The sequence below is a fragment of the Phasianus colchicus genome, chromosome 4, assembly GCF_987193195.1.
Source record: "Phasianus colchicus chromosome 4, bPhaCol1.hap1.1, whole genome shotgun sequence".
NCBI lineage: Eukaryota > Metazoa > Chordata > Aves > Galliformes > Phasianidae > Phasianus > Phasianus colchicus.
Window position 1 is genome coordinate 10,004,720 of NC_143439.1, and position 25,087 is coordinate 10,029,806.

Genomic DNA, 25,087 nt, shown 5'->3' on the forward strand with positions numbered 1-25,087 from the left:
AATTTAAAAAGATTTTATCAGTGTTTTATTGTAGTTTTCTGGAACAGCACTCCTCACAGCAGAGGCTCTACAACCTGTTATAAGCTCCATGAAACATGTGTCAGTGCTGGAGGTAGTGGCATTTTTTTTTTCTGTGTTTTGATTTGAATTTTATACTGAATGATCTGATTCATATGTAATTATGCAATTAAAAGTTATGCTGCAGTGCAAACACAGTTGAAGGCACAGTAGAAGTTTCACTACTAATCCTGCATTCTTGCAAAAAGCTGCCTATGGTGAGACGGTGCTCATTTTAACTTGAGAAGCTTTGGAATGATTGACTTGTAGCATCATAGCTAGCATATATTTAATACCTGATGGTCTACTCTCAAAGCTGTATACTGACTGTGAAAATTGTTATGGGTGGAAAATGGGTTTACTGCATATGTTCCACATCACTCTTCATTGCATCACCTTGAAAACCTTTTCCTGTAGTCCCACTCATAGACGATTCCTGTCTGAATCATTGGATCACCCATGAATAAGACTTTGCAGGACTGCAAGCACTTGTGATCTGATATAAAAATCAAACAACATACACTAAGGAATATACCTTATAATTCCTCTTAAGACTATTCCTCAAAAACTTAGTGTGCATACACTTAAAATAATGGTTGTTGATATTTATATATTTTTTCAGCGTAAACAAAATTGAATGCTAATATATTTACAAGGAATTATATAGTAATATAGCATTTTAAAAAACTTTGAGAATTAAAAGAAAAACAACATAAAGTTAGTTTTCCTGATTAACCTGGAAGTAAGATGAAATAAAAGGTTAATGTGGCCTAGAAGTTAGGGAAATCTCTGTTAAAATTTAAGTGTTTGTGACAATGAAAACCATAGACTGAGAGTAGAAAGTAGAGAAGAGAAGAAGGTGAGTGAAGTCAAGGAGTCAAGTATTCTTAGCAGTGGTCTTCAGTACTATTTCATTGTGATTTTCTGCCCCTTTATCGCTTTTCTTCCTCTGTTGTGCCCTTTCCTTCCTATACGGCTTTGTCCTTTATCACAGTATGTCCATGAGAATTTCTGCTTATCAAAAGAAAGAAGAAAAGATCCCTACACAAGTAAAAGAGGTATTTTCTTAAAGGCAGTTTTAAGTTTTCACCCCATTTTGCAAGGGTTCCCACTCTAGGCGCTGTATGAAGCAAAGTGGCAAAGTCCGACTGATTGCAGCTGTTCTTACTAGCTACGCAATCTGTGAACCCACAGACAAATGCCAGAACAATACAACATCTATGGCCACAGACAACAAAAGCAACAATGAGCTTAAAGTTACTTAAGGATCAGAAATAACAAGCAACTGAAAAAGGAACCCAACTACTATTCCGCTCTTTGAGATCTAATTCAGTCAGTAGATTTACAAATAGAGTAGTTGATAATAGGGACTTGATCCTACCATTGGTGGTCGTGAGATGTCAGTTTGGCTCTTGTGCACAGTTCTGAGGCCTTTCATTTTAAAAGAATGTTGAAAAGGGGAATGATTGTAGGGAAGGACCACAAATATGCTTTAATGACTGGAGGAAGTTTTCTACAATTGCAGCTCTAGAGGTACTTTGCTTTTCAGAAAGTATTTTGATAGGCGATTATTGCATGTACCTCCTAAGAGAAGAGGTAGGCTCTTCCTTTTTTGTTGCCAAATCACACTTGGATGCCTTCCTAACAATATAATTTAGACAACAGATTCAGATACATGAGGGCTAAGTTTTGTTGATAACCAGTTATAAGGTGTCCTTAAGCACCACTGAAATCAAAGTACTAACTAGTTCAGTAGCTTCTCACGGAAGCTTTACACCTCTCTTCTCCTTGTTAATAGTTTAAAATATAAAGAAAACAGCAACAGTGATGGTCAGTTCAAAAGAAAAAGCAGGTAGTAATGATTTCATATTAAAATTGTCTTTGTTACACAATTTTGAAAGAACAACTGTAGTATGTTGCTCTATAACTAACAACTGTCTTCACCACAGTGTAATGGAGAAGTAAATTCAACAGATCAAGGAAGCATACTTGTAGGGGATGGGCTCTTATTCTTGTAAATGTTCATTCAATTTTTCTACATATATGCTACACATTCAGGCTAGCCTTTAATATCAGTGGACACAGGTGATGGAATTGGACAGTATTTTCCAGGGTACATATTCCAAGATTTTTGAGCCCAGAGGCATGTCCTAGATTCAAGTTACAGGTGCATGCCCCTCTTATGTACTTACTCGATTTTGGGGTAGGAATGAGGTAAACAGCTCCCTCCTTTTCACCACATTCTTGAGACAGGGAAGAAAAGGTGAAGGGTGACAGGAGGGATCTGGCCAAGTGTCCAGTGCATCTACACATACTGCACCAAGGGCGGTATCGAGTATATGCCTAATTAGCAATGTCTAGATTAAGTCTCCATGTCTTCCAACAACTAAGCTGAAAAATAGATCCAGAAGACATTCCTGCTAACTGTGCTTTCAAGAAGGATTACCAACTAGGAGATGTGCAGAGAAAAATTGTTTGTTAAGCTATTCAGAGCGGTTTTTTTTGTTTGTTTTTGTTTTTGTTTTTTTTTTAATCAGAAATCTTGCACCTCATTTCCATTGAGGAGAATCACAGAATGATAGAATGGCCTGGGTTGAAAAGGACCACAATGATCATCTAGTTGGAATCCCCTGCTATGTGCAGGGTCGCCAACCACCAGACCAGGCTGCCCAGAGCCACATCCAGCCTGGCCTTGTATGCCTCCAGGGATGGGGCAACTACAGCCTCCTTGGGCAACCTGTTCCAGTGCGTCACCACCCTCTGTGTGCAAAAGTTCCTCCTAATATCTAATCTAAACCTCCCCTGTCTCAGTTTAAAACCATTCCCCCTTGTCCTATCACTATTCACCCTCATAAACAGCCGTCCCCCCTCCTGTTTATATGCTCCCTCCAAGTATTGGAAGGCCACAATGAGGTCTCCCCAGAGCCTTCTCTTCTCTAACCTCAACAAGTCCAGTTCCCTCACCTTTCTTCATAGGAGGGCGCATGGGAAGCTCAAGCTACGATCATCCAGACATGTCTCTCTATCATGAAATACTTCCACATGTTTGCGCATATTCCCTGAGATACTGGCAACATATAAAACTACCACTTCTTCTCTTTCATTTGAACTCCTTAAAATTGAATCACCTACTCAGAACCCAGTGTCTTCCAGGATCATCAAAAGCCAGTGGAACAGTAAGACATGCATCAGGTTGTTCCACTTTTCTTAATTTCCATTTGCATCCACAGACTTTCACAGTGGTGAATAGAAGTGACTGTTAAGAAGCAACTCCAGATACTTCTATCTGCGTGTTTAATTTAGGAACACCAGTGAGGACCTTGGAGCTCACTTGCAGCAACATTAGGGGCTCCAAATGAATTTCATCAACTCAGGGATCATTAGTTCACAAGAGGAACAAAATAGCATCTTCTTATGATAATATAATGGCACAATTCCATACAGTGCAGTCACTTCTATTTTATGTTACATGCTTTGTCCCCTCTTTCCTCCCCTTATGGGTGGGATGTGACACCTCCTTATCTGACTGCCAGAGCTGTGATGAGGGAAATGATGTTAATGAGGTCAGAACTTAAGTCCAAGATTATTTTTATGAAGGATGTATTTTATTTTTGTTTCTTGTATATAGTCCAAGATTATTTTTATGAAGGATGTATTTTATTTTTGTTTCTTGTATATATCTGCCAGAATATAGTTTTAAGAATATTATTTGGAAAATCATTACACAGCAGATCTGTTGCTCTGCAATTATGTAGTGATTTATCACTCCTAAATTTCTTTTTTAAATTAGAAAAAAAAAGATGAAGTCAACCACCGCTGTTTTACTCTATCTATCATCACAAAGAATATCTTACTGTGACAGCTGTCCAAAACACTTTTTAGGGATATCACTTTATATTACAGTTCATTTACATGGTACATCACATATCTAAGGTTTGAAAAGGGTTTTTTTTTATTATTGTAAGTAGAGTTCAGTGGTTGTTAATATTTCAGGTACAGGTACAAAATGAAAAGAAACTGCTCTTTTTAGCATAGGTTATAAAAAAGAAAAAAAAACTTAAAGTCCTTATTCTGTGTTTTTATGGAAAAAGAATAATTTTCCCTTTCTTGTTACCATTTCTTCAAACTTGGAAAAGAGGTGAACAGTTGTTTTTTTTTTTTAATTTATTTTTAAAGAGTCTCTACGTTAGTTCAGGAATAACACTGTGTGGAAGAATTGACAAGATGTTTGGGATCTATGAATTTGTGTAAATGAACAGAGAATTAAAAAATATGCACCATGTTAGCTTGGTAAAACATTTCATTGGACCTAAGTTTGGTCAGGGTCAATTGAAACGACATTGATTACGCTTTACTTTTTTCACTTGCACTACTATATAAAAGTATACTATATAAAAGAATAAGGCATGCTGAGCAAAATGCATACATACAGCTTCACCTACCTTACTCTAGAAGTATGTCTTGACTAGGCACAGGGGATGCATTCTGTGGTTCCCTCACCTTGCAGGTGGAAGCAGTGTTTTACATAATGTCTTTTTAAATTCCTGGCTGCACTACCTAATAGTGAACTGTCCATCCACACAGTATTCTCCATTACTGATTTCTAGTTTTAAAGTGTATAAAGTGCAAATAAAATCAAATTACCTTCAAGTATTTTATTCTGATGGAATAATTGTTACTTTTTTCACAGTGGTCTTGTATCCTTGTAGATAAAGAACACTGGACAATGGTTATAGGAATCAGAATGCAGAGGACAAACACAAAAATGTTGAGAATATTTGTTTTAAAACTACCATTTGTGTTATATGCTTTTTTTCTATTGTATTTATTTATTTATTTACTATTTCTAAGTCATCACATTCTTTTCTCTATTTAAAAACTGCTGTTTTGCTTCCAGGCACATTCCCTTTCTCCTTATCTGAAAGTACGCAAAGCCTCTGTTCTTGCCAGCCTACATTAAACACTGCAATACAATTATCCTTAAGCACTGGACTGTTATCTCACGGAACAGAATTAGATTTTCAAGCTCAGAGAACATCACATTATTTACACAGATTTGCTTTAGAGTATTATATGATGGTTAGGGTGGTAAAGAGACTAAAAAGATCAGGTCGCTGATTTAAAACAGCACAAGAAGTTGAGTTTGAATCTCAGGGTAGCTACTGAGGGTCTTATCAACTAGGCTATTGGCTATTCAAAAAGCATGGAAAATCCGTTTTCCATTTAGTCTAGCCTCTGAGTTCCAGCTGTAAAAGCTTCCTCCAGGAAAGCTTCTTTGGGACTGAAAGGATTTCTGCAGAACGTCTCAGTGTCAGTTTTTCACAAACACAAACAATCAGAATTTTCAGATAAGAAGAACAAATCAGCTTTAGATTGATTTTCAAACAGATCCCGGAAATGTCCATTTTGTTTTGGGATCTCAAACATACTGCCTACCTATACAGGCATAAAGGAAAGAGTTCAAGAAATCTCACATTCAAATAAATTGTTTCTTTTCCTTAATAAGGTGTCATATACTTATCTGTTTCAGCATAAAACAAAAACATTCAGATTTTCTTAAATTGGCTTATTGACCTTATAGCTGAAATTCAGAAAGACTACTTAGCACGTGCTATGGTTTTAAATACTCTGAATGTTGTTCAGCATCATTATTATTTAAATTTACTCTCAAGACTATGTCAATATGTTTTTCATCCATTAAGACTTTATGATATACAGTAGTGACTGTTGTAAGAAAAACCCGGTCACATTTTAATTTGCTTTATACATTTGTGTTTTACTTGCTTTGCTGCTCTGAAATTTGACAAAAAATCAAGATGGAATAATATTTGTAGTATTTCCTAAGTAGAATGTCACTCAACAGACTTACAAGTTTTCTAGTAGAAGTTACCCACACCTGAATGTGATTTCTTACCTCCACCTGCCAGTGTATTGCCATCACTGCCCATCCACCATTCACTCCCCTGACCACAAAAGCCAGGAGCACTTTTCCCATTAAGCAGTATGAAAGCTGTCATACCAGTCCACCTTCACATTTGAATTAAGAGGGTAAGTGACTTCTTATGTGCATCTCAATACAAATGGGAGCCTCCTGTCAGGGGCAGCCTGTGCCACTCTGAGGCTGAGCCAAGAAGCAGAGAGCATCCTGCCCTATCCCAGCATGCCTCCCCAAGCCCTCCAGCTTCTGAGGCATTGCTCAGCACCTGCTGGTCGCACCATGCTCCAGGCCAAACCTGCTCCCACTGGAATCACAGCAAAACTCATCTGAATTCAGTGGAAATGAGCACAAAGGTTGAAATACAAAGATAATGCTATGTCGTGCTGATGTATATTTTCTTCTGAATTTGAAGTGAGGAAAAAATGGAGAGAAAAAGGAAAATGTGAAGACAGTTCTAAGAAGCTATCTTGTCCCTTCATGAACTAAGGAAGAATATTCATTTCTTTGCCAGATACAACTGCAGTGACTGTTGGATTACTCTTCTTTTTATTATGTAAATTAATTTTTTTTCTCAAAAATGTTTCTTCCCCTTTTCCTTAGATACGGGCTAAAATATAAGCAGATAGATATAAGTAAAAATTCCAACCTTTATTCCACTCTGAACAAGCTTGTGTATATCCAAAAAAGGTTCCTTGATCAGATCTCCTTCAGGACTGAAAATCTTCACGTATCCTTCTTTCTCAAGAATGAAGAGGCGATGAGATCCATCCCCACAATGTACTGCTCCAACAGGCTGCCTTAGTCCACTCATGACTTCCTGAATACAGAAGCAGTTGTGCTTGTGTTTTCTAAAAAAAAAATGTTAAAAAGTAATGAGAAATGTCTTCTTTCTCGTAACCATGACAAAATAATGTCCCTAAAAGATAAAATGGTTTTACAAATACAGCTATACCATCCAGCATAAATTATTTCCTTGAATGCATGCAAGCAGACAGTACTGAAAATCAAAGTGAACTTCACTTGAACAAAATTTGTTTTGTATATATACAAAGAGAAAATCAACTAATCTTAGATCTGAAATGTAGACTAATACTAAAATGTAGTTTAAAAAATATAGTTTAAAAAAGAGAAAAAATATTTATTAATAGAAAAAAAATCTACTGTACAATAAACACAGTAAATTCCAGCAATTGTACGATTTTCCAAAATTTGGTTTTGAAAGTCCATTAGTAACTTATAATGAGACAGTTCATTTACAATCTAATTTAATAATTTTCACAGTGAAAAATAAATGGAAGAAAAAAGTTGAAAAATATAATATAGATACTTTAATAATAAACCTATCATAGTTGCTTAGTAATGTTAAATTCAGGTAGAAATGACATCCTAGAAAGAGGTATCATCTACAACATGGACTCTAACCAAGATCCACGGCTTGGATCAAGCCAAGATTCTAACACCTTTTAGCAACTTAAATATAAAATGTTAGTGAAATATTGAAGCTCATGTTACTTTCTCTTCAATATACACTAGCTACAGAAACAGAAAGTACCATCTGGAAAACACAGCTGCTGAGCATAAGCACAGACTGAGCTGGTTCATGTGAAAACCACAGGCTTTGCGATTTTATTTTTTTCAGATTAAACAACATTTATCTTTATGAACCTGCTGATCTCTTCCTCTTTGTCATATTCCTCCATGTGGTCCAGGGAGTTAGAAGCTGGCCCTCGCACTTGTTTTCTTGGAAAATCTGGAAAGCATACACCACCATCTTTTCTTGCATAGTAAAAGCAAAACTCATCAGCTGTAGTTTGGAGAAAACCTTAAAAATGCAAAAGAGCATACAAATATTTAGTGTGTTGTCATGTCTGCAGTTTTGAGCTGTCAAACTAATCTTTAAATAGATTACATATTGAGTGGAAAAAGAAGTCGTTTTAAACAAAGTGCTATCTGCAAAAAAGGACTGCTCTGAATAAATACAAACTAGTACCTTTTAAAGTTTATTCATTCATATTAAACTTTTATTTTCAGGGTGCTTAAATAAGAAAGAAACATTTCAAAATGACACTACTGTTAGTCATAAGAAAGTGAAGGGGCAAAGGTCAGAGTTAAGGCTGCCATATATTTTTTCCTGATTTTGTATCTAAAAATGAAGTGTGGTACCTGCTGCAAAATAGCTTGAGCAGCTTTCATCTAACTTTTCTTGCTTTTAGTTTTGTTATTGGATCCCTTTTTTATTGCTTTAGCAAAAAACAATATCTTTCATTATTCTCTGTCAAAAAAAATAATGAAAATGGTAACTCTTCACTGATTTAAGATTTTTTTTTTTAAAGTGGCTTGTTGTTGTAAAACCTTTGGTAAAGACTTTGGTAAAAGATGTGCAACAAGGACTTTGTGGAATGCTGACACCAAAAACATCAGTTAGGGAGGTGAATAACTGGTGTCTCACAAAGCAAGAAGTACCTGCACCTTGCTGGCAGGCAACTGGCCTCTGGTGAGCTCTTGACATGAGGGTGGGTAAATGCAATGTCCCAGTGAAAAAGGAGTTGTATCTCATGCTGCATTGGAGCTGGCTTCAAGCTGCCCTGGATGAAGGGTGCTTTTTAGGTTTTAGGTTAAAACAGAAGGGAGTTTAAAGACAGGGGAAACAAGATGTTAGTAAAATGAGAGCCTTTAAGGAAAGCCCCTGGCACTGATGATACTACAATATTTTTAATGACAGTAAAAATATCTCTGTCCACAAACATATATCTAGTCATTTCTAGACAGTTTTTAATCATTAGTATTGAATGTAAGATAGAATTTAGCTAGTTATACATTCAGTATTTTACTAAAATAGATGTTAACGTAATATGCCTAAAGTCACCTTTCTTACTTTTTGGATTTTTAGCATATTGTGTTAGGATGTATGTAGCACTGTCCAAGACATAACTGATAAGATACACAGAATTAGCACTTCATTGGAATTACAGGTCTAATTTGTGCATGACTTGTGAATAATGCTGTAATCCATTGATCTTAGCCATAAAACCTCTGGCATACAACTTACAATAAGAGCTGATCAGGGACAGCTGTGTTTCTTTGGAAAATGCCAATTTCTTAAAAGCAACTTTTTTTTCAGAAACATTATCAATTGCGACAAAATTTTAGTTAAAATTATGTTTCTGGTCCAAAATGAAACTTCTTAAAAGAGGGAAACAGACCACAAACTTCATATCACTATACTCTGATGTCTTATAATTAGGGTGCTTCATTAGGAAGAGGAATATTCAGGTCAATGCCCCTCATCTGTCAGGCAGGAGTTTGACCCTAAGTCTCCCATTTCCCAAGTAAATGTCCTAACAACTGCTTTATTAGCTATCCTGGGGTGGTCTTTCTGTGGCTTTCTTCATGGAAAATTTCGAAAGAGTTCAATTTCTTCCTTATGTGGAATAGGAAAATTTTTAGATCCTAGAATTTTTGTGGAGTGGAAAGCCTTTCCCACCCAACTATACTTCTTTTCATATGCATCTTCCTTTAAAAAACTTTGGACAAATAACATGACAAAGCCTGCCTTTGGTTTCTATAAAATAGTATCTGGGAACACATGGTAGTGTGTTGTGGTATAAAAGTTTAATTACCATGATTTGGAGCTTCAGTAAAAATCATCTGTGAGGAGCTGGTTTTAATTTATAGTAGTTATTTGGAGAAAATGTGAGATACAATTTCAAGTGGAACAACTGAAGAGGAACGCTGATATAATCACAGGCTAGTATTCCAAGGCTTTGTAGATAGAATGCCAAAGTCAAAGGTAATCTAAAATCTTGGAGTTATTTGACTTAAGAATACACCGTTTTATATTTAATAATTTCTTTCTCTAGGCACAGAAGATCACTACAGAAGATGCAACAGAAATTAGAGGTGTACAGTTTCCAAGAATTTCTAGCATTTTCTGAGTATGCCACCTACTATTTATTATAAATAAACTACTCTTGGCTTGAATTTTATCTTTAGTCAGAATAACTGAGAGCATATTTTGATCATGTTTTTTTACTCAGTAAATGTTCATTTCAAATAACAATCTGATGCAAACTTACTTAACTAGTGCCTTAGGCAGCATCTTTTCTTACATGTAAGACTAATCTCTTTTCCTTATGAAATATTTTATCGTGCACTTAGGTACATCTTGCACTGCAGTTGCCTTCTGCAACCTTCTGGTTTGAAAAAAGATAAGGCTTACATTCCACTCTTAGAATTGTTCTTAAGAAGTGAGTTTTGAATTAAACTATGAAAATTAGAATTAAACTATGAAAATTAGTCAGTGAATTGCTAAATTGTTGCATTGTCGATGGGAACTTGACCTCTCTAAGTACAGTTTCACCTGTGCATCAGGGATAGTTCTGTTCTGTAAGGAAACAGTAATTCATAAAAAACATCTTCTGTGTTCTATATGGTAGATTCACCATACAAACAGCTTCTGTAAAGACAGTTTAAAAACACTTCTACTTTCCTGTCCCCTTATAGTCATTTAATATTTCCTTTATTGCGCTTACAATGTCAAATCTTTAGTTGAGAGACTGCTGTTTTGTTCAGTGCTTGTACAATGTCTCCAGAAGAATGGTCCATGACAAGTGCCCCTAAACACTAGAATTATTCTGGGGAGAAGAAAAGGATAATTTTGCTCACATGGAATTTATCCGAAAACAGCTCTGTCACCATCCACTATGAGAACTATGCCTAATAAGGACTGCGACGTGCAGTCATGCATGAATTTCTGTACAGCACACTGAATTGCATCTCATCCACTCCTTTGCACAGACCTGCACAGGCTTGATATGAAAATCAGCTCATCTGCTTTATTCCTACATTGCTGACCTTGAGCATATAGTTCCGTATTGTGCAAAATAAATGTTTGCTTGTTTGGTTTTTTTCCCCCCACTAATTTGCATTTCCGACAGCTAGGTGAGAAATTTTTCACTTCTTTTCTCAACTCTCAGTGTAAACTAAAGCAAAGAGGTGATTCCAGGCTGAATTGTCCAAAACATACTATGTGCAGTGGTAGCTGACATCACTTCCTACTGATTTTCAAGTGACTTGTGGCCCACTTTGCTACACTGCTGCGTTGCAGGCACCTTCACAAAGGCAGTGTCACGGTTAATCCTCACGCTGTTTTTATTAGCAGTAGCATCACTACTATTTTTCTCCAGGTTGACTATGTGCACGATAGCTATAAGTAGACCACGCCAGAACTTCTGGAGGTGTTGTTTCAGTTGCAGAATTTCTCAGTTGTTTTCTGCTTTTTTGGGCTGGGGTGCCCCTTTTTGGAGTACAAAAAAAGAATAAAAAATACTACCTACCATCTGTTCTGGCAATGCCTGTACTCAGATCTAGGCCTGGATCTGGATTCACACACAGTCATCTGGAATCTATTTCTTCAAATGGAAATGAGGCAGTGCATGTAGTTCAAAATCTGTCCAATGTCTTTGGTTGGCAGACCCCTCTCTGGCTGAGGCACAGGTTTGTTCTTTAGAATATGTTACCTCTATGGGCATGAATCAAGTGTTTGCTCATACCAGGAGGGAGAATTGGCCATGCCTTTCCTTATGTAGCTGTATTAATAATAAATATTAGACAGTCTTCTCTTATGATCTTGTAAAACTTAAAATTCCTGTTGTTTGAAGAGTCTTTGTTAACTCCAGCTTCCCATCAGTAATCACTTAAACTGAAATTCACAGTAATGATCAGATGAGAATAACAACCAAAGGCAACCAGTATGAAGCAGGGAACTTCCATACTCAGATTTCATGAAACATTGCACCCTCCTTCAGTAAAACATCCATAAAATGCTAAGAGCTTCCAGTTATTCTGCTTGAATAAATAAGTAGGCCCTCTTAGTCTGCGGATATTCAAAACTACTAAAGAAGTCAATGGAAATCCTGATACAGTCATAACTGGTGGGCAGAGACTGCTATCTTCAAAAGAATCAACCAGTGATATGCGCCCATTTTCATCTTTGCAAATAGAAAAAGAACCAGAAATGAATTTCTGGAGCCAAGTCATCAGAAAACTAGTGTGCAGTTTCTTAGTCTTCTTGGTTAATTTGTACTGCAAACATTTGAATTCTAGAAAAGATGCTTGTTCTCTTGAATCGCTAATAACATTTCCAATTTGTGCAGCACATAAGGGCTAAAATTACTTTTGTAGTCAGCACTTTCCTTACAGTCGTTTCTATTGGTGTTCAGGAACAATTAGCACTCCTTAATGGAGGAAAAGTAATTATTTGACTTTTTAACAAATGTTAGAGTGAATCTCTGGCAGAGACCTCTGGTCTGGGGCCCTGTTAATTTCCAACTCTTTGTTTAATCCTCCAGGCTAAACTGAAAACATAGCTTCCATGTTTCTTTTTCCTTTTGTAATAAATATTATGGACAGATGGGTCTCACAAGAAAAACAAAAGACCTAATTAGCTGCCTTTTTAATTATTTACATTTTCAACTGCACATTAAACCATATTAAAATCCTATATCAGGTCTTCTCAAAAAGATAGGCATGAATTTTAGCACCTTCGTCAAATACTGGTGTAGGCATCTACAACCATGTGGACCAAACAGACCACCTAATGAACCCTGCTTCTGGCTGCAAGTATGCAACAACTTCTTTTTTCTAGTACTATCCACTTTCAGAAGAAGTATATAGAATGATTATTAGAGTCTGATTGATGTAGGAAAAATCCTATTTTAACTGATGCTAAAGTATGTAAGCTCTTTTCCTGCAAAGCACAGTGCTCTGTCCAGTGCTAAAGTTATGCTTTCATCTGGTTATCTTTCAAGGCAAGCTGGGTGGTCACAGAAAGCACTTGACATCTTGATGCACTTCAGCAGTTTTACATATACACAAACTTTGTAGAAAAATAAATTTGTCATTCGTCACCACATATGTTGATCTGAGGAGTGAGGTTCCTGTGGCTATAGCTCCTGTGCTGCTCAGCTCTTTCTCTTTCTCTCTTGCTCTCTCCATCTCCTCCTTCTTCCTCCCCTTCCCCCCCTTTCACTTTTTCCAATTAAAAGAAGTTGTTTCCTCAGAAACACAGAATTTCACTAAACAACCGTAAGTCACTTGCTCTGCCGAATATGCTTATTGTTTGCATTAGTTACAACTCATGTTAAAAAAAAGTCTTTGTGCTGACTTCTCACACAGGCTAAACATTTAAAATATCTAATCTATTATCACTGTTCAGCAGGCAGTCTTGGCAACTGTGATCCATTCTGCTTCGCTTTGGGGAATGTGATAAAGAGCAAGAAACAGCTGGTTTAAAAAAGCCTTAGAAACATCTCTTAGTTTATAAAGACAATAATAATATTTTCATATTTGAATGGGTTGAGATACATGTTAAACCACAGTAAAGGGGAAAAAGTAAGTCAATTCAAAATATTTTCTCAAGCCAATAAAAGAACATTGCAAAAAATCACTGCACTCTTGGGATCTCATAGAAAACAAGTACACACTGTACACATGCAATTAAAAAGCCCTCCTCCAAATCTCATCCACTTAAACTATCCCCTTTACTTAAATATGTTTATGTTCTATTGCAAAGCTCTGTTCACATATCAAAAAGTACTATTTGTAAATTCATTTTTCTTATCCTTATTAACTCTGCTTTCCAGTCTGTGTTGCTAATCAAAAATCTTAACCGGTTTAATTATTTTCTCCTGTGTGACATTATTTATAAGCAGTGTTTGGAAAAAGAAAAAAGCATAGTTTAAAAATGACAGCCTTAAACATAGAAATAATTTACTATTGAGAATACCAGAGATGTTATTTAATACAATAGTACATTACAGCAGTGTTTCTAAAAGGACCGTCTTCAGTGGTTATTTTGTTGATTTATTTACAAGTGATAGCACACATTTGGTGGCTGCCTTAGACAATACCGGTCACATTCTGCTGATGGTTTTGTCAAGCTAACTTTACTGGCTACAGTAAGGAAGTGTTAGGTTAGCTCAGAATTTGGTTGTTAACAGCATGTTGGAACCAATTCAAAGATCACAGAAGTCTATCAAATAGCTCCCTTTGATTTCAAGGGGCTTTAAACTGTGGAAGAAACTTACAAGTTTCTAGGGTAACATACCCAGAAAAAACACTTTATTTATCAGCTTGTAGTGTCTGCAGCTTGCAGTGCCAGCACTCTTTATTTCTTGTGTTTGAAAGCAATCTGTCATTTAGAATAGCCTTTTGGATGGTCGAGTAATTGCTGACGTGATTTGAGTGAACACACCAACATACAAAAAAGGTAATAGCTTCAGGTGCCTTTGATAACAAATAACCCTGTGTTTCATGGAGAGCTGAATAGGAGAGCTCAAAATATTAACTCTCCACGTAAGAAAGAATCACCGTGGAGGCCATGAGTATTCTGTCTTTGGGCAAAATCCCCTGGATACCAGTGGTGATTTCATCTGGTTAAGTGTTGGATCTATGACTACTCAGGCAATATCAACATTTCAAAGCAGACATCCTTTAGTTCCATATTTTGTTATAGGTTTTACCTGGTAAGTTACCTCTGCAAGTATAATAGAATTCTTTACAATAGTCTTTGCACAAGTAGGGAAGAATCAGTTCTCTTTCAGAAGTTTCCCCTTTCTCACGTGAGTGGAAAAGATTCTGGGCATGAGGTGAGCAGTGTGCACATCTGATTTCCTCCAGTAGCTTCGCACATTCTGTGTTGTTCGTGACAGAAAGTATCTGCAAGCCACAAACCAAAGGCAAATAAACACATGACCTATTTCCCCATCTTACACAAAAAGATTTTATGATCTAATGTCATAAATTATGCTGATAGAACCAATACAGTCTGTAATAAATGCATCATGTTTCATGTCAGTTTTCCAGAAGAATCGGGTACAAAAATTGCTACAATGAAATCTGCAATATGCAATTAATACAGTGATGTTTCAGGTGTTTGCTTCTCTTTCCCAGATAAGAATAATAGCAGTGAAATTATTTTATGGACTCGCACCTGCAAACTCTTATCACACAAACAATCTGTGAACCAGGCAGATCATTTATACAGTATCTACAGCAGCAGGCCTTCTGCTCATTTATGAGAAATACTTAAAAACACAACTTGAAAGGTGACCTATTCAGGTATTTAGAGAGTACAAGCTAAAATTCTACCATCAAACACATCAGGGAAACCACATGCAGGTATTTGTTAAGTAGGTGTATCTTGAACTATCCCACAGTCTGGCTACTGAAGTGCTTGCTGTGTAGTTTGGCAGGTGCCTGGGATTGTTCATTTTTTAAATGCTGCTCTCCATTTTGCACTCTCTAATGCAGACTACTTGGAGGTGGAAAAAGCTGTATGTTTTCAGACGTTTCATAAGGGAAAAAAAAAGAATTTGTTCATAGCATCTTGTTTCTCTCAATTTTGAAAGTCTAACTTTCTCCTGAAAAAAGAGCATATATTATGCATAGTACTTGAAGAAGCACTAAACCACGATTGATGATGTGTTTAAGTAAACACACGAGCCTAAGGAGCGCAATGTCATCAAATCGTGAAAAATAATGGAAAACAGCATAGCTGTCTTTATTAGTCTTTGAATGCAGTGCACTTTGTTAATCTATTGTTAACCACATGGACTGTTTTTTGATCATTCATCCCAATGGTGGATAATGGGAAATGTGTTCTCAGCTGAGAAGGACTGAATCTGATCCAATGCAAAAACAAAGCTCAGGTTATTTCAACTGTTTGTTTAACGTGGCTATAAACAAAGACTGTAAGAGGCTTATTTTAAGAAATATTAATGCTGTAAGTATTTATATTCCGTAAATTTTATAAATATTTGTAAACGTTGCATTTGAAAATAGCAACAAAGTTTTGCTGGAGTTTGTATCTGAGTTGTTTTGTAGAATGACTTTACAGTGTGTCATTTCCCTGCAGGCAGGATAACATAGATGGGAATTATCTAAATCACTTTTGATAAAATTAGTTATTTGCCGCATGAAGACTCTTAGTATGTTTGAGTATGCTGTCTCATAGGCTGGCTGCCTTCTGGGGTGCAGCACTTTGGTAACACAGTTCTGAACTCATCATTTTATTTACATATCATAATTACGCAAGCATAAACCACTTGAGAGAAATGCACTCCCCATTGTTTTAAACAGCTATGTGTTCAAACTATTATACAACACACGGCCTGCACGGTTACACAAAATCCTGCTTAAAGGAACATTAAGTTAGAAGATAAACTCTTTCAAGGAAAATTTAGTCTTAACTATGTATTGTCATAAGGCTAAGTGAAATGTTTAGTAAAGTTTAGTGGTGAACTTTAGACCACTGATGAGAAGAACACCATTTGGCCTCTACCCCTATTCTGGAAGAGATGCCATTGCCTTTCAGTATAACTCCCCCAGATTTGCTGGAGTCACTGAGTGTGTTACATGTTCTGTTCTTTACACTCTGTACACAGATTATCTTCACCTTCACAGCACCTGCAATTAAGTAATGTGACTAACATCAGCCACGTATGGTTTATTATCTCTCTTCAGATCTTCTTTGGGATTATAACTGTCTCATATCTTCCCCCTTTTCCCCCAAGGCTTATTTATTTATTTATCTATGTAACTTGAAGGCCAATTAATTGCACGTTGCATGTATGCAGAAAGATTTGTCTTCACCCTGAGTTTGCTGAATTCCTTCCACAGCTTCAGCTCCTCTCCAGAAATAAATAATAATAATAATATATATATTTTTAAAGGGTTCTTCTGCTAGACTTTTAACTTGGGCCATAGCAGCACAACTGTTAACCTTAGCCTTCCTTCTTGAGTTTCAGATGTTGTTCTAGATGTGACAGATCCGGGAAAAATGCCTCAAGGACAAGAACTAAAAATGTAATTATAGCTACAATTATAGTATGACCAAAGTAAATAATAGCTACAACTTTGAACTTGACTTAATAGTCTTTGTCATTGCAGTCAAGGTGCTTGCAGTAATCCACAATGCTGAGGCAATTATCTGCATCATCTGGACTTTTTTAACGGATGATGGCATCCTGACAAAGTACTTTAGTGTTCTGATGGGAAGCAGTGTATACAGTTCAGTCAAATCACTGTCTGCCAAATGGAACAAAGTCTGGGTTCAGTAGGGGATGACTGAAAGCACTGTCCATAAATGCAATTTTTTAAGAACTTGATGACATTAGCAAGCTGGAAGTTCTCCTTAAGGATGAAATGACCACTTTGGTCTTTCCACCAAATGAAAGTGCACCATGACTACAGACTCTTCAGAATCCTTGCCTATATTCAGTCGTATCACCTACTTTGCAGAAGTCTCAGATTTTTTCATCAGTGAGTTAATCTCAAGCAGTAGGCTTTCTTGCGGTAGCAGTATGATGGTGTGTTTAGAAGTGCAAGTAAACACTAGGTATTACTAGGTAAATATTCAGTCTGTTTATTTGATTAACTCCACAGTGATGCAAATACAAAATTCTACTACTTCTGCTGGAAGACTCCAGAAAGAATTATGAACAGGAAAAAGAAAAAAGAAAAAAAAGAAAAAAAAGAAAAAAGAAATTACAGGATATCAAAGCTAATTTACTGTTTCTTGTGGAAAATGTAATTGACGTTGCCTGGTGATACAGAAGAAGAAATGCTTGCCAATATTTCAGTCCTCAGAATTAAGACAAAAGGATCCTAATCCCCCTGAGCAGCTGCTATCCAGGAATTAACCACAGGAATTCACCCCCTCATGTCATTTCTGGAATGAATCTTGGTCATATAATAGCTAATCGGAAGATTAAGGAATCAGAGTCAATCAATTATCTGAAAATCAAGTATGTTATTTAACTTTCAGAATGCTAAAGCAAAATCGGGTGGTAACGTTTGCTCTGTGTGAGGTCTGATGTATAACTCTCTACTGGCTGGGAGATAGGACAACCGTTCTATTCTGAATCTCAGTAAATTGATAACGTATTTATGCTGGAGTATTTTAAATCAGTTGTAAGTGAAAGCTGCAATACTTATCTGAATGAACCTTTTTCTGTTGGTTCTCCACTCTGCAAATGACCCTACAGTTGACAATGGCTTTTGGTCTTTTGAAGAAATGTAAACTGATTTCCTGCTTCAATTTTTAATGTCGTGTGTGAAATCATCAAACTTCAGTGGTTTAAACTAACTGTGCTCTGGAAAATATGTAAAACTTCCAAACATTTATTGCAACATGCCTAATAATGATTATGCCTGCTGCTGAATAATTTACAACATCTGTAAGATCATCCTTTAATCTCTTGCCACATGAAAGTAAAACACAAAGACTAAAGGTAAGATAAATCCTGGAGCACGGAAGAAAGCATAGCATACAACATTGGTTTATCGACAAAAAGAACAGGGCAAAGAAGAACCTTTACGTTGAATATAGTCATCTGTTTTGTGTACCCTGGTCATATCTAGAATGAAAGGCAACATCGTTTTGATGCTAACGGAAACAAAACCCCAACCCACAGTGAAATAAGTCATTGCACTAAGCTGTATTTGACATACAAGCATTTATGTCTAAAAATCATATGCTTACGAGATTGTTCAGCTGTTGGGTTGAACATATGCTTCTTCTGTACTATAGAACTGGATTATGTCATTAAAGAGTTCGGTTTCAATTTTAGGGTAATATGTAAATAGATCATTGTACTAAGGCAGCTGTTAAAGGGACTCCGAGATGAGTTATTTGTTTAGTTGGATGTGTTCAACAATAGCCTTTGTTCGTGAAAGAGCCAGAGCAAACAAATGATTGTAAAAGGGCACACTTGAAAACAATTACTTTTCACCCTTTCCTTGACAGCTTTGGCTGTGAAGCCAACTGAGGTAGAGAGGACTTCCTCGCCCGTTGGGCTATAAGCAAGCTTTCAAAAAAACTGGCATTGCAATATTTGGCTGGGCTGTAGCAGTCCTTTGTAAACAAAGGGATAGCGCAGAAAACTGGAAGACTAAGAGTTAAATGTCAACAACTGTATATAAAAATCATACTTGAGGCAGTGCAGTGCTGCGTAGTAGGGTAGCTCCATTTCTGCTCCCAAAACTGCAGCCAGTGGTGTCGTTTTCATTATAAATTTTGCTAATTTGGTCAAAAATTCTCAAAGACCCAGCATCTTAACCAAGAAGCTTTCACGAAAATTGTCTACTGAGCATGCTCAACTCTTTGCTTTTAAAGAAGCTGGTGTTCAGCTTTCTGCTAATGTCAAAGCCATAGATAGATGATGGAGAGCAAGTTTAAACAAGCTATGTTTTTGGACTGTCATAGAATTTTTAAAATGTGCTTTTTGATAAGTTTTCTTCAAATGTACTCCGTAACAGTTTGCCATGTCTCTTATGGAAAGACCATCTCATTTGGTGAAGTATAAATGACATATTTTGACATTTTTCCTAAACATGTATTGATATGATGAAGCAGATCTGAGAGGTTCAAAAAGTTAATCTGTCATGGAAAACAGTCTGATTTTAAAACCCTGTAGAATTATATTTCTTAAAAAGTGTAATTTATATTTTAAAAAAACCCACAGATTTGACAGCTCAGGAATAGCTAGTGTGGCATATATGGTCAATGCCACACATTTACATGAAGTTTTGAGTGCTGTTTGTCCAGTGGAATCCAAGGGGAGTTAGAAGATGCTTTCAAGTAATTCTAAGAAGAGAATAAACCCTTCAAGTGTCTAAAGTTGAAAAGTTACTGAAGCACAACTTCCAGTTTACTGTGTTGAGCCAATTGCTGCAAGGGTCTCCGAGCACTGGACAATCTCAGTAGCATATATGCCACTGAGCCATTGCAAACAGGGTGAATTAAGGACATATTTTCTAGTCCTTATTCTTTTTTTTTTTTTTTTTCTTTTTCCTTTTCCCAGCTAGATCTTTCAGGTTATCCGCGTGTGGTTAGCTTATAGTTTAATTCAATTATCACACAGGGGCTTAATGACACTGTCTCTAGACGACGTGAAGAAATCTATCTGCCTTGAATCTCAAACTGCTGCTGCATATGGTATGAATAAAGAGAGATCTGCAGCTGAAAACCTGCAGTAAGACAGTTCTCACTCATCTGGGAATAGAGGGGGTAGGACAAATGCTCCCTCAAAAGGCATGAACATTTGGACAGAGCTGGGGACTGAAGGAGAATGATGTTCTCCAGTTTCACCCATTAGTGAACCAACTAACAAACACAATGGTGTTGTTGTTATTCTTTTGCCATAAGCAACAGGACTCTGTGTGTGGGCAGCAGTTTAGTGGGGAGGAGGATAAGTCGACCCCTTTTTGTCCTATTGATTTTTTCCTATTTGCATGACTTGAGCAAATTAAATGATGCAATATGGCTTTTTGTTACAAAACAAAGTGAGAGATACCACCCAGACACATATGTTGATTCGTAGAAGCTGTTTACATGAGAATGGAGTGAAATCTACCGTGAACCGAGCATAAAAATTCGATTCAGGCCGGGTATTTCTTTTTTATTATGCTTGGGCCAGCGAGACTGGGACACAAGTTTTCCTCGAGTCTCTCAGACCCTGACAACTACAGAGTTGTAACGGAGGAATTCTTAATTAAACCTAAACCAGGATGGAGGGGAAAAAAAAAAAAAAAAAAAAAAAAAAAAAAAAAAAGAAAAAAAAAGACACCTGATGGCTTATTTCACGTGCAGCGCTTCCTAACGACGCTGCCGGGTGCCGCTCCGCCCGCCGAGGTGCCGCACGCCCGCGGGGCTCAGCATCAGGCGGGCGGGCGGGCGGAGGGCGTCCGGAGAAGCGCGCTGTGAGCGGGCGCCTCCCCGCAGCCCCCGCCGCGCTGCCGGGCGCAGAGCTGCGCCCGCTCGTGCCCCGGAGCCCGGCCGGGGCGGGCGCTGCGCGCCGGGCGCTGCCACGGCCGCGGGTGGGCTTTGCGGCTGACGCGCGTCATCGCGGGCAGCGCGGGGCCCCGAGGGCTGCGAAGATCGTAAAGTTTGGGTACGCCGACGCCGTCCTCTATCCCAAACCCTCCTCGACTAAACGCGCGGGGAAAAATTGGACGAGATTTTTGTTACTCCAGAAAAATAAACCGGAAACCACCGCCGGGCTCATTTACGGTCCCGACGCTGCCAGCGCCCGGACGGCAGCCAGAGCCCGTCCCGCTCCTCCACCTTCCCGGGGCCGCTACCTGCGGGCGGCACGGTCCCTCCGCTCCGGCCCCGGCGGCGGCCCCCCGGCGCTCCCACGCGAGGCGCGCGGGACGGAGCCGCGCCGTACCCGCCGAGCGCCCGTCCCCCGCGGGCGGCGCGCGCTCCCCCGGCGCCGGTTCAGCTCCGGAGGCGGGCAGCCGCCGTCCCGCGCCCCCGCGCAACAGAAGCGGCCGCGGCGCCCGCCGTCGGCGGTGCCTACCTTGGCCCCGGCGTGCAGCAGCCCCTGCGCGTCGGCGCGGGAGCAGCAGGAGAGGCGCGGGTAGAGGCCGCGGCACATCGCCTCCGCGCCGCCCGGCGCCTCCGGGGACAGCAGCCGCCGGTCGCGCTTCTTCAGCCGCCGCGGCGGGGTCCCGTTGAGGCACCTTCTCCTCCGGGCGCCGCTCTCCCCGAACTTGGCGTCCCCCTCGAAGAAGCAGAGAGCCACGGCCACCAGCAGCAGCTTGAACGGCAGCATCTTGAGCATCATGCCTGAGGGAGCGTGCGAACGCGCCCGAAGGGGGGGAGGAGGGGAATCCCACGGACTTTTCTTTGCACTTCGGGAAAACACCTCCCTCCCTCCCTCCCGCACGGGCTGCGGAACGGGCAGCGGAGAGGGAGCGGGCGGCCCGCGGGGAGCGCCGCTCCGAGAGGACGGGCGGAGGCGAGCGGGCGGAGGATGCTCGGCGGCCGCGGGGCCCCGCGAGCGGCACAGGTTCAGCAGCGGCCGCTGCCGCGCCGAGGCGCCGAGGCTCGGGGCGGGCCGGGCAGCGGGCGGCGGCGGCAGCCCTCCACTTGTCGTCCCATAGGAAGGGTGTCCCCGCGCTGGGACGGCGGCGGCGGCGGCCGGGCCGGGCGATGCCCCCTCCGCTGCCGGCGGCGGCTGCGGCTCACTAGGGCTCTCATGTTTCGCTCCCTCTTTTCTTCTTCTTTTTAAGCCGCGCGCGGGGAGGTGCTGCCACCGCGCGCCCTGCACGTCACCCGGCGGCACCGGCCGCGCGCGCCTCCCGCGCCGCCGCGGGGGCCCGGCGGGAAGCGGCGCCGCGCCCGGCCTCGCCCCCCGGCCCGCGTGCGAGCGGCGCGGGGCCGCGCCTGGCGCGAGCCGCGGGGGCGCGTGGCGGCGTCCCGCCCGGTGACGGTCGCCCGGCGGCTCCGGGTCGCCGCTCCGCTTTCGCCCTCGGGGCCGCGCAGGCCGGCCGTCCCCCGGGCACGTGGCCCCGGCTCGTCGGGAAGCGGCGGAGCCCCGCGGTTCCCCGGCGGAAGGCGAGCGCCGTAGGTGGGTGCCGCAGCCCCGACGGGGAAACGGACGCAGGGCAGCGCCGGCGCGTTCGGCCCCGTCGGCGGGCGACCGCCTCGCGCCGCCCCGCTGCGCTCGGCGCCGGCCCCGGCCGGTTCCCAGAGTTCAGGGAACGTTCTGGATGCGCGTGGCCGAGGCCCGCGCCGACGGCCGAGCTTCGACGGCCGAGGGGAGAGTCTGAAAGGAGTTCGCAGTGGCGCCGAACCGTGAATCGCGGCGGCCAGCCTGCAGCTGCGGCCGCTGGCTGCGGGGGGAAACGGAGCGAGGGGAGAGCCGGGCGCGGGCAGGGCTCGGTGCTTGGGGCCGGGACGAGGGGAAGCGGGCGGCCCGCGGAGCGCCCGGCCGAGGGAGACACCTTCCCTCGGAGGGGTTCCGGAGGGGAGGCGGCCCGCAGCCCCGCGGCGCGGAGAGGAGGCGTGGGCGTCTTCCTGCGGGAACCGCCGCCCTCTGAGCCGCGTGCAGGTGCAGCCGCGGAGGGAGGAAGGCGGGTGGGCGAACGGCGCCCGCGGGGCTGCCGCCCCGAGCGCTGTGCTGTGCTCCGACCGCCAGGGAAAGTGCCTCGCACGCGGGGAGCCCGTCCGGGGCGAGAAGGATTGCAGGGTGGGCCTTGTTTGAGGTAATGTTTCTGAAGGAGAACCGAGGAAAATGAGTCTCTTCAGATTTACTTCTGAGCTCTTAGGCTTAAACGGTCCACAGTGGGATTTGGCGCGGACGAGGAGTACCTCCCATAAATCGCGTAGTCACACAAGCCGCTGCTTGTCCCTTTAAGCCTCCCTCGAAGGCTGGCTGTCCCTTAGCTCACGGCCACCTGACCCTCGTTTGGCTGAAAACGTTCCCGGCCCAGGCCTGAGCAGCATCAGGGATAAGAGGAGAGCACGAGGGCTGTGGTGCAGCGTGCTGATGGGTGGAGGCGGTGTGGCATCCACCAGCGCTAGCGGTAGTTTTCTAATGTGGTGTGTTAGTGGCAGCATGGGAACTGGTTCCACGAGCAACCTAGCAGAAGCGATACAACTGTACTACAGCAGCTGCGTCGTGCTCACTTCTCTGGATTATTACATAGGCTCTTCTGAAATAAAGGTGATTCTGGCGTTTTTTACCAGAATAACTGTCTCAGACCAAAATCGCTTTTTACTCCCAGGCAGTCTCACCACGGAGGGTCACACAGGTGGAGCTGTAGAGTTGGAAGTACGCAGCTGAAGGCCTTTCTGTTTCTTTCCATGGGCAGGCAGGTGCTCATGGTTTTCAAGCAGATTGTGTACTTTTGTGCCGCTGCTCGCTTATTGGAATGGGAAACTGGAACTCGGTGGAAAGAAGCGGCTGTGGGGCAGATACCCTCTTGAAAAAACAAATGTTCAGTGAAAATTTCTGTTGCAGCCCGGTCCTCACAGTTCCTGTCTCTCTGGAGGAGGGAGGAAGTGAGGAATATAAATCTATATGATCAAAGTAATACAGCTATTAGTAAATAACCTTTCTTCCCCCTTCAACTCCTGCCTGCATAAATATCCGTTTCTATGTATACCTGTACCAGTTCTCAGAGAAGGTGAATTTGAGCTGTATTAATTAAATAGAGAATGATTTCCCGAGATGGGAAGCTGCCAAACTAAGAAAGAGCTGACAGTCTGTGAAGGTCAGGTTCTACACAGAAATTTTGCACAGATCCATGCTGAAGACATTTCCCAGAAATTCTGTGGAATGTACTATTGACCTTGTATAATGTGAAGTGTTTGAAACTCTAAGCTCTGTAGCAATAGAGGGATATAAGGATGTATAAGCAAGACTCGCAGAGGGTTGAATGTTTTTTAAAACCCCTGTATAGAAATTGCTTGTCTTGGGTTTTTTTTTGTGTGCAATTCAATCTTGTGTTCCTTTCCACACTTCAAAGAAGCACATGATGGCTTCTTTAACACAGTATGTTTTTCAAGCTGGTTGATATAGGAATTTATTTATAAACCTTTTTAATAATGCAAAGTTAAGGTCAGTATTAATATATGACATTTCAGAGTGTCAACTTCAGGTGACTTTCAACCTCTTATAAACAGAGATAAGGGAATACTTAGGAAGTAGAAACGTATACATAGGAAATATGGTTAATAAACACATCAGTCTTCTAATGCAACCTGGGTTCTGTCATGTGGAGTTCATTATTGGAAATGATTAAACGTGATAATGCCCAAAGCAGAGATGAATAAATTCTGTCATTTGTTCAGAGTTTGTAGGATGGCAGTGAGGATCTTTCAATTACGATACGGTTCTGTGTGCAAGGGTTAGCAAATTAAAAGGAAGCTGTTACTGCTACAGCTTTTGAATGTAGCTGGGTTTCCCTCTAGGTGTGCCCAGGAGATAAGCAGACCCTACTTACCGATACCGCTACCTTTGTTAACTTTGTTACTGTCTGTATCATTACACATGGTGGGATGTGTATAATGTGAGTTAAACAGTGCCAGAATACCCTGCATAAGGTGGAGACCATGCATGCAATTGAACTTACAGCTTGTTTTCTTTTTAATTTCTGTGGCTCGGCATTTGAATTTAAACCTTCATAAATATTTTGCAAGGGCATTTAAACGCACCAAGAAACCTGTTTTAAGATTTAAAGTTAGTATTTTGATCAGATAAAGGAAATATGGCAGTGGCTCTGACGTCAGTTTGGGGA

At 41.0% G+C, this 25,087-nt stretch overlaps 2 protein-coding genes and 1 long non-coding RNA gene across 6 annotated transcripts in view; 2 read left to right on the forward strand and 1 right to left on the reverse strand.

Moving 5' to 3' along the window:
* The window catches only part of ANAPC10 (anaphase promoting complex subunit 10), a 156,005-nt gene extending 138,494 nt beyond the window's left edge, over window positions 1–17,511 (forward strand). The window contains exon 6 of one of the 4 annotated variants that reach the window (XM_090138601.1): window positions 17,441–17,511. In XM_090138601.1, the coding sequence (XP_089994727.1) occupies window positions 17,441–17,496 (56 nt within the window). In that variant the 3' untranslated portion in view covers window positions 17,497–17,511. Of the gene's footprint in view, window positions 1–9,855; window positions 9,984–16,797; window positions 16,892–17,440 lie in introns of those variants that run through there. The other 3 variants (XM_031588855.2, XM_090138600.1, XM_031588857.2) reach the window with 3 other exon arrangements.
* Window positions 1–21,727, reverse strand: part of HHIP (hedgehog interacting protein) — a 69,480-nt gene extending 47,753 nt beyond the window's left edge. Inside the window, exons 1-4 of the mRNA XM_090138577.1 lie at window positions 21,361–21,727; window positions 14,518–14,713; window positions 7,661–7,817; window positions 6,642–6,843 (exon numbers count right to left, since the gene is read on the reverse strand). Coding sequence (XP_089994703.1) covers window positions 6,642–6,843; window positions 7,661–7,817; window positions 14,518–14,713; window positions 21,361–21,627 — 822 coding nt within the window. The 5' untranslated portion in view covers window positions 21,628–21,727. The remainder of the gene's footprint in view (window positions 1–6,641; window positions 6,844–7,660; window positions 7,818–14,517; window positions 14,714–21,360) is intronic.
* Window positions 21,728–22,276: 549 nt separating this feature from the next.
* The window catches only part of LOC149918043 (uncharacterized), an 81,651-nt gene continuing 78,840 nt past the window's right edge, over window positions 22,277–25,087 (forward strand). Inside the window, exon 1 of the long non-coding RNA XR_016465801.1 lies at window positions 22,277–22,413. This is a non-coding gene — a long non-coding RNA (uncharacterized LOC149918043). The remainder of the gene's footprint in view (window positions 22,414–25,087) is intronic.